The sequence below is a fragment of the Rhinolophus ferrumequinum genome, chromosome X, assembly GCF_004115265.2.
Source record: "Rhinolophus ferrumequinum isolate MPI-CBG mRhiFer1 chromosome X, mRhiFer1_v1.p, whole genome shotgun sequence".
NCBI classification, from domain to species: Eukaryota; Metazoa; Chordata; class Mammalia; order Chiroptera; family Rhinolophidae; genus Rhinolophus; species Rhinolophus ferrumequinum.
In genome coordinates this window covers 83,806,229-83,815,422 of record NC_046284.1, presented here as the reverse complement: position 1 = coordinate 83,815,422, position 9,194 = coordinate 83,806,229, and the positions used below count along the sequence as shown (strand labels likewise).

The 9,194-nt window shown below is 41.3% G+C and overlaps 1 protein-coding gene across 1 annotated transcript; it reads left to right on the top strand.

The window, feature by feature from the left end:
• Positions 1–2,527: 2,527 nt before the first annotated feature.
• On the top strand, positions 2,528–8,720 carry NUDT11 (nudix hydrolase 11). Its single transcript, XM_033104903.1, has 2 exons — positions 2,528–3,186; positions 7,093–8,720. Coding segments are annotated over exons 1-2 (495 nt in total). The 5' UTR covers positions 2,528–2,692; the 3' UTR covers positions 7,094–8,720.
• The last annotated feature ends 474 nt before the right edge of the window (positions 8,721–9,194 follow it).

Genomic DNA, 9,194 nt, shown 5'->3' with positions numbered 1-9,194 from the left:
TGTCTTGTGCTATTATTAGAATAGGTGAATGATACAATTATTTTATGAAATACTGGGCGGGGGGGAAACTAATTTCAAATTTTCCTTGGCATTGGACTAAACCTGTAAGTTGTGGATCTCTTTATTTAGAAACACACCGTGCATGTCTTTGCTAGTAGGAATCTAGCCCATACCATATTCCATATTATAATGTTGCTATTCCTCTCCCTTCCAGTAAACATGCCCCCAGCAGAGGCATATTGCACAGGCATAATCTGATGTAGAAGTGATGGAATAGGCTAGAAAATGGCCCTAGTGGTGAGACAAGGAGATAGTACCTGGTAATTGTGAAGTAGACTTGTGACATGGCTGGGGCCTGGTTGGATCACCCCTGCCCCCAAACATCAGCCCCATCTCCCAGGTTTGCTAGACTTCCTTTTGATGTATTGAAATCATCTTACAAAACTGAGTACAAGGTTAACATTTTCTACTACAATGTCCTAACCGTATTTTTGGGGATCTGTATAATTTATTTTGGGGTAGTTGATATTTCTACTGTGAATGTCATGATTTCCCCATTCCATTTTCTGTATGAGTATTGCTGGAATACATGAAAGCTCTTGGTATTTTAAATACTAATATTTCACTCTGCCATTTAAAGGAATTTATTTTTTATACCGTTTCTTAGGTGCTTCCCAAGAATTCATTCATACCTGCAAATAATTACAATTTTGTCTTTTTTTACCAAAATGATACTTTTTTTCTCTTTACAATCCCACTACACTGGAAAGAACATCTAAAACAATATTTAATGATATTGGTGATATAGGCATATCTGTCTAGATTCTGATTGTAATGGATTTTATCCTAGTGGTTTATCATTGCTTGTGTGTTTGTGAGTATGGACACACTGAGGAATAACAGCCTGCTAAAATCTATGTGTTTTTAATCATGAGGTATTGCATTCCTTCACATGTTCTTGATCATCCACAGATTGCTAAAATATGGTCAGTAGCAGTGGTGCCTTTATTGGTTGAAGTCATCCCCTGTATGTGTCCACCTTATCATGTCCTTCATATACGACCCATACAGTTTTATCACATTATGCTCTAGACCTTGCAGGTGTCTGTAGCCCCTGGAAACAGGATCATTTTTATGAGCTATTTTGGGTATACATGGAGTGGAGAAGACCCTGGGAAGCTGAAAACTAACTTGTTCTTTAAAAACTGGACTGTATGTTTCATAACTACTTTCCACTTACATTTCAGTCAATTTCTGCTTGATGAAGGAATATGTCATTGGAAGAGTGAGTTTTTGTGATCCTGTTTGCCTGATGCCAGCAGTCTGTTGGTTAGAGAGAGACAAAGATGACTCAGTTGCAATATGGCAAAGTTAGGGGACATCAGAGGTCTTCTCCATAAGGCTACTGTTAGAGCAAGGAAACAATAAAAACCATTTAAAAGGAGAGGGAAGGCTTTAGGTTGTTGAATTTTTGCCTAGAGGAAAGATGGCCTAGAGGACAGGATGACCAAACAGAGAGGACAGAGAACACCAAATGGTCTTGTTGCCATCCCACACCAGGAGACTTCTGAAAATAAAAATGTAGAATATGAAGGGATTTCCATAGCCGTGTTTTCCAAAACCCCAACCAGCACTCTTCCATGAGAGAGAGAAGAGTGGAGATTCTTGGGATTTAATAACGCTCTACTTGGGGTGTTTCTCCAGATGGTGGGTGAATATGACTCTAATGCATTTAGGTGAGGAGCTTACCGATGAGGAAACTGAGGCAGGGGGCGGGTAAGATGTCAACAGGGGTTGAAGAAAAGTGTACGGGCTGTGCCAAGATGTCTGGCTAGATGAAGAACCTGTTGAAGAAATAAAACTGCATGATATGACTCAGCAAAGATTAGGTAAAACTGATCCAAGAATACCGAGGATCCTTTGGACAGATCGGGGCCTCGTTATGAATAAGCCAGTACCATTCATTATGGGTGATGATGAAGATGCACTTGACCCTATTGTGTGGAGAACGACTGCGTGTGTCTCCTGAACCTGGTGGGCGGTGAGGAAACGTCCCGCGGCGCCACAGCCACGTTTCGTTCCAAGGTACACGTGGAAAAGTCCCGGCCCAAGTCACAATGCGGTGAATTTAACTCCACGTGAAGGAGATTCCTAGCTGGAGAGCTGCCGGGCGCCTGCGCGGTGGGCCCCAGGCGCCCGCGCCGCAGGAGCCGCGAGACCCCGACACCCGCCCCCGCCCCTCGCCCTCCAACGGGAACGCGCACGTGGAAAGGGAACGCGAACGCGCACGCGATGGCGCCTCACCTCCCTCTCCCCTGCCGGGGCGGCTGAGAAGGCGACGCGCGCGAGAGCCGCGGGTGGACTGCGTGTAGATCAGCAGTCCCGGGCGGCGGCAGCGGCGGCGGCGGCGGCGGCAGTGCCTCCACCTCCTCCACTCAGGCGTCTGCACTGGCGACCCCCGCCGCGGAGGGGCGGACTGACTGACGTCCTCGCCGGCCGCCCCCGCCCCCGCCCCGCCCCCGCCCCCGCCCCGCCCCCGCCCCAGCTTCTTTTAGGTGCCGGGCTCCCGGGCTGAGGCGCTCGCTTCTGTTTCCCTGCCCCTCGCCGTAGCCCTTTCTGTCCGCAGCACCTCGGCCGGCGGCTGCGGCGGCGACCCGAGCAGAAGCGAGCGTGGGAGCAGGCGGCCTGAAGGATGAAGTGCAAGCCCAACCAGACGCGGACCTACGACCCCGAGGGCTTCAAGAAGCGGGCGGCGTGCCTGTGCTTCCGGAGCGAGCGGGAGGACGAGGTGCTGTTAGTGAGTAGCAGCCGGTACCCGGACCGCTGGATCGTGCCGGGCGGGGGCTTGGAGCCCGAGGAGGAGCCGGGCAGCGCGGCGGTCCGAGAGGTGTTCGAGGAGGCGGGAGTCAAAGGGAAGTTAGGCCGGCTCCTGGGCGTCTTCGAGCAGAACCAAGATCGCAAGCACAGAACGTACGTGTATGTCCTGACTGTCACTGAGATTCTAGAGGATTGGGAAGATTCGGTGAGCATTGGGAGGAAGCGAGAGTGGTTCAAAGTCGAAGATGCGATCAAGGTCCTCCAGTGCCACAAGCCCGTGCATGCCGAATACCTGGAGAAACTAAAGCTGGACGGTTCCGCCACCGGTGGAAACTCCGTGGCCCTGTCCGTGCCGGGGAGCGACCCCTAGTATGTACCGCTCCTGCACAGACCTCTCTGCTTTCCGCCTGCCCTACAACACCTAGTGCCCGCGCACCTCTGGTGACATGTGCGGGCTCCCCGGGGGAGGGAGGCTCCTTTTGTTTCCATGGCAGACCCCTGAATCACGCTTGCAAACTGCCTCAGTTGCGAGGCAGTGTTTTCGGACAATTTGCACGTTTTTCAGATGCTTTTGAAAACCGCTTCTTGGTAGCGCTGTTTGACACAGTTGGGAAAGCCTGAGCCACTTGGGTTTTTCTTTGAAAGTGTCTTAACTGCTCTCCGAACCCTTGTGTGTGTGTGTGTGTGTGTGTGTGTGTGTGTGTGTGTGTGTGCGCGCGCGCGCGCGCGCGCGTGCTCTGTGGTTGGTTGGTTTTGGGGGGTTTTTTTGTTTTGTTTTTTCACATTTCACACGTGTGTGTGTGTGTGTGTGTGAGCGCGCGCTTGTGTGCGCATTTTTGGTACCAGTTTTGTGGTTTGTAGTGAAGGCCTTTAAAATCTGATCACCTTGGTTATGTGGCATCTTTTATTAATTTTTTTTCCGTTTTCTCATTCATGGCGTTAGCCCTTGTCAGCAAGCTCTTTGGTGGGAATTGGTTTAAACAATCAGTTTTGAATTTTTAAAAATGATCGAAGAAATTTGACATTTTGTGCCCTAACTGCACTCGACCATAATTTTGTCTCCAGAAACGTGATCTAATTTGCCCTTTTCAGAAATTTTTGTATTCATATGTAAATAATTTGATACGCAAAAATTGTTCACAACTGGTAATTTTTCACTGCCCACTTGAAATGGCCATTCCCCATATAACCCAAATGTAGTTTAACAAAATGGTACTTTCAAAGTACGTATTTGTCAGGAAGGTATTGTTAGCCATATATATCTTATCATGAAAACTGTATTCATAGAGTATGATGTAGCATGCTGAAATTGCAGCTCTCATTGCCCCTTTCTCAGGACCCTAGAACTACCTTGGTTCTCTCAATATAAACTAGTTTTTGAAAGGAAGTTATTCCGCATATTTGAATTTAGTGGCATTCCATTTAAACTTCCTGACTGCCATTTGGCACAGGAATGGGATCTCTATGGTGATTACAACCCAACTGAGTGAGGTTCCTTTCTTGATATTCAACTGTTAAAGACTTTCAACGTGTTAGGACACCTAAACAATCTCTTAAAGTTTGAGGCTGTATGTTTTGTCCCACAGGACAATCTTTTTGGGGGTGCCAAATTAAAAAACCTTGATACTTGCCTGAAACCAGGAATCCCATCTCAATTGCTTAGGAGTTTTCTGGAGCTACCTTTATTCCCCCAGCCATATCAGCGGTTTGGTAGAGGGAAAACCTACTTTGTGAAGAGGGTAAAGGTCATTCCATGTATAACACTTAAACACTTTTCAAATATTCTAGTAAATAATGAATAGAAAATAACGGTCATTTAAAATGTTTTGTTCCTCCTCAAAGTAACCTGTTTTTAAACACAGTTCCTCCTAAAATTTTAAGAGTTACCCCGTGTTAAAAATTTAATGTTTTACTGTTGTGCAACATACGTATAGAACAATGCATACATCTTAACTGTATAGCTTAATGAATTTTGACATAGTTAACACATACATGTCACCAGAATCCAGATCAAGAAATTAACGTTGCCTGTAACTCAAAAGCCCATTGCATTCCTCCTCATAATCTGTACTCTGCCCTCCTATCTTTTAAGACCATAGAATAGTTTATGTTTTTGAACTTTATATATTGAATTTTAGAATATATACTCATGTACTGCTCCCTTGTGTGCTTTGTGTTTTATACTTCAAAATACTCAGTTTTTCTCCATTTGGTTTGCATTGTAATTCTACGAACTATTAACATTTTTCTATAATTACTGCTAAAAAGTCGGCTTTGTTGCACTTGCTAAAGAAATTTGGTGCCACTATTTTGAAAACATACTTACTACATATTTAAGTACAGATAAAGTATAAGTTTTAGTTCATAAGACATTTTCCATACTAATGCTATGAAAGTAAACTAAAAATAAAGTGGGTTTTCAAAACCAATGACAGTTTCATTATCTGAATTATATAGTTTGATCAAATATGGTTATTGAGGGTTTTTCTGTTTTTCTCTTAAGTATAATGTATCAAATACATATTTGGACACATATTTTCAATTTCACTTAAATTGACTTTTACTATTCATACAATCTCAAATAGACCCAAAGATATTTTTCCTCTGCTAACCTAGTTATTCAAGAAGATTCTTACATTCTACATGAACATTAGCATAGCAGATATACTGGATTCTTATTTTATAGATAATTTTTAAATAAAACTCTTTCCACCTGAAATGCTGTTCACAAATACTTTGGAGGCTTAACCTGTATTTGTTATTCATAGAGGTAATAATGAATCATCTTAATTTGGTTCTTATATATCTGACAAAGGCAAAAATGTACAGTATTCATACTGATCCATTATTAAGAATTATTAGCCTATAAATACATTGTGTTTTTTCCTTTTGTCTTTTTTTTTTCTTTTTTGCCAGAAACATTTAGAATAAGTTGCGCTATTTTTCAGGACTGACCGCAGGTTCATTTAAGTAGTTTTTGTGGAATATTCTCTGGAACCCAGCCTAGTCAGAATATTTTAAAACTCCAAGGAGATTTTTTTTCTCTTCAAGACCAAGAGTCTCAGGCTAAGACCTATGAGCAGAGGTAGTATATAGAAAATTTCTACCACCTCAGCACTCCAAAGATTGATGTACAATTAGGATTTTTTTTCCTTCTAAGAATGTTAAAAAGTCACTTGTACATTGTTTGGTTTTTCAGCCCTCCCCTGGATAAGAAATAAAAAGAGAACTCTCCACAAATAATTGAGGTTTGCAGACATGAATCAGCAATTTATTTTCTGCATGTTTTATAAACATTTTCAGCTGGTCAAATATTTTAATGTTTTAGAAAACAGAGGTTAATATAGATACACAGATATACTGGAAATAATTGGTGGTGTGTCTATAATGTATAAATTTTTTCAAGAAATTGTGTGTGTATGTGCATACATGCACACACAAATAAATAATGTATATTTGTACAGAGCTTTTACTTCTAGGCATCCCATGTGTGGGAGCCACCAAACACGAACAGAGTTTTATCAATATTTCCATGGTACTTGTCTCCTGATAAACTGTTAATACCATATTTAGCAGATTTTAAATGTTTATGGGCAAACAGCACTATGAAAAGTAGAAAGACCACTATGGTGACTGAAGTAAAACATGACATTTTTATGAGAGAGTTTAGATGTGACAGAAACTAAATTGGGTCTTTGAAGTCAGACCTAGGCGTGAAAACTGGTTCCAGTTCTTGCTCACTGTGTAACTTCAGCCAAGTTATCTATCGGATGCTCCATTTTTTTAAATATAAAATTGGAGATAATAAAAATAGGTACTTCATAATCTTCTATGAGAAGCCTTTCCTGACCACCTGGGTTAAGATACTCTCTTCTGTGTGTGTCATGATTCTTACAATTGACTGAACTTTCCTATTTGCATGGCTGTTTGGCCACTAAATGCAAAGTCTTTGATAGGTGGGAACCAACCTGAATTATTTCCATAAGCATCCAGATCATGGAATTTAGGAGTTTTTGTCTTAGATGGCCACCCCCCTTTTGCAAAACTAGTATCACTGGTTTCCTCACTTTTTTATTTCATAATTCATACGTATTGACCTGTAACTCCCTCAGCTGCTTATCCAGACTCACGTTGCATCTGCATTAGGTAACTCTTTGAAGGCTTTCCAAATGTGAAGTGAGTGATGCAGATAATAGGCCCTTTGTACATTTGTTGATTGGAGGAATTGTTAAATTAGTATAAGCCTGCTAATCATATGTTGGGTTGTTTTTCCAGATGAACAGCAAAGATGTTCAGGATTGCTTTGAAAGAATCATTAATGTGAACCATCGAGCAATGGAATTGTCAAGTACAGGTGAACGCTCCCAGGTTTCCTCGGAGATAGCTCATCTGGGTTTCCTCCTACATCTTGGGACAGCCCATCCCTGTCTGTTTCACTGACTCCTCTTGCCCTGGTTGTTGTACTGTTGTATGTGAACAGACTCTTAGATCAGCGCCTATAGCCTTTTGTTGTGCTTTTTTGACATGTCTGCCTTCTCCATTAGACTATGATATCCTTGAGACCAAGGACCATGTTTCCTTACTCTTTGTATATTCCGCATCTGAGACACTACTTGAAATATGGTTGGCATCACTGAAGGTTCTTTGATTTAATTCATGTTTTGTCATCACGATGTGGCAAAACGTTCCCTTTCTACTCTGGCGCTACTAGAGCATATGCTGTCTAGGCACCGTTTGTGTGGCTTTTCTGTATCAGGTGTTTCAGTAACTTTTCAAAGCACTTGTAAGATGTTCAAGGACAAGAATTATTACTCCTATTTCTGTCATACCACACGATGACTAACACAGTTTTAAGATCACTCCATCACGTAGGGCAACATTTTGTAGAATCAGTCCTTTGTGTACCAACTTCAGTGTTTTTGTACTATTGTTAATTTGCTGAAAATTTTATTCAAGAAAATCACTTGCTATATAAAACTAACTATAAAAGTAAATACAATGAATACAAAATAATATTGTGAGTTTTTATAAAAATTTTAAAATGATACACAAATAATAAATTTGATGTTTTTGCAATGCCCTAACCACTTCTTTCATGTAATCTTAACATCTCTTTGAAGAAAAGATTGTTTTCTCATTTTACTGATTCAGTATACTGTATTATTTGATGCCAGAGCCAATAAAGACTGCAGTGTAGGCAGTTTCCAAAGTTAATTATGTCTCTTAGTTTGCCTAGGTTTCTTTTGTATCTCTTACTGATTCAGTCAGCCATAGTTTTCATCCCCTTTTCCAATACACTCAGCTAACTCCTCATCCCACCTGGTTCTGCATGTGAGAGTGCAGAGAACTGAGAGATAGCTAAATGTTGTTACTTGGAAAAGGCATGGGGAGGGGGAACTTCTGTGAAGGGAGAACAGAAAATGAAGGATTAGAAAGAAGACTTGGGTCAGCTGCCTCGGGGAGAACAACTTTAAGAAAAAGACAAAGATGTTTAGAGGAAATTTTGTGGAGTTTTGCCTGGGGGTTTATGATGTCGGCACTCTTCCCCAGCTCCCTACAAAGGCCCCAAAGTGGCTTTTATAAAGGAATGACATGGAGGGGGGGAAGTGCCCCATTTTAGTGTTACATCCTTCCTTATGGTACCAGTGAAATGTATTGATTGTTCCCCCAATCCTTGCAGAATTTTAAATAAAAACATCTCCCCAATTTATTGGGTATTTTTTAGGTGTGAAATGGTACTGTGGTTATGTTTTTTTTAAAATCCCTATCTTTCAGTGATATGTATGTAAATTTTACAGATAAATGATATGCTACTAGTATTTGATTCAAAATCTGAGGGTGGGATACGTGAGCTTATAGATGAAACAAGATTGGCAATAAATTGATAATTGTTGAAGCTGTATGGTGGGTATTTGGGAATTCGTTATACTATTCTCTATACTTTTGTATATGTTTGAGAATTTCCATAATAAAAATTGCAAAAAAACTTCTTCAGCGTTTACTTGCAGTCCCCCCTGTATCCTTAAGACCTAAGTAATAAAGGATAAACCCACAGCCTAAACAGACTCCTCCCCTTCAAAATCTAGGTTTTGTTCCTGAGCTAAACATATTTGCAGACTTAGTGTGCAAATATGTTTAGCTTAGTGTGAATTCGTTCCTTGGAGTTCTCCCAGTTCCACATGCAAAAAGTCTTTTAGCCCTATCCAGATGTCAAACATGACCAGAACACTTTGAACCCCAATGGTAGACATAAACTTGGGTTCCAGATGAGACACACAACACTCCCCATTCTACAATTTATCTTTAAAAAACATCAAAACATTGAATTATTTTTCCTGATTACAAAATTAATTCATCTCAATTTCAGAAAACTTGGA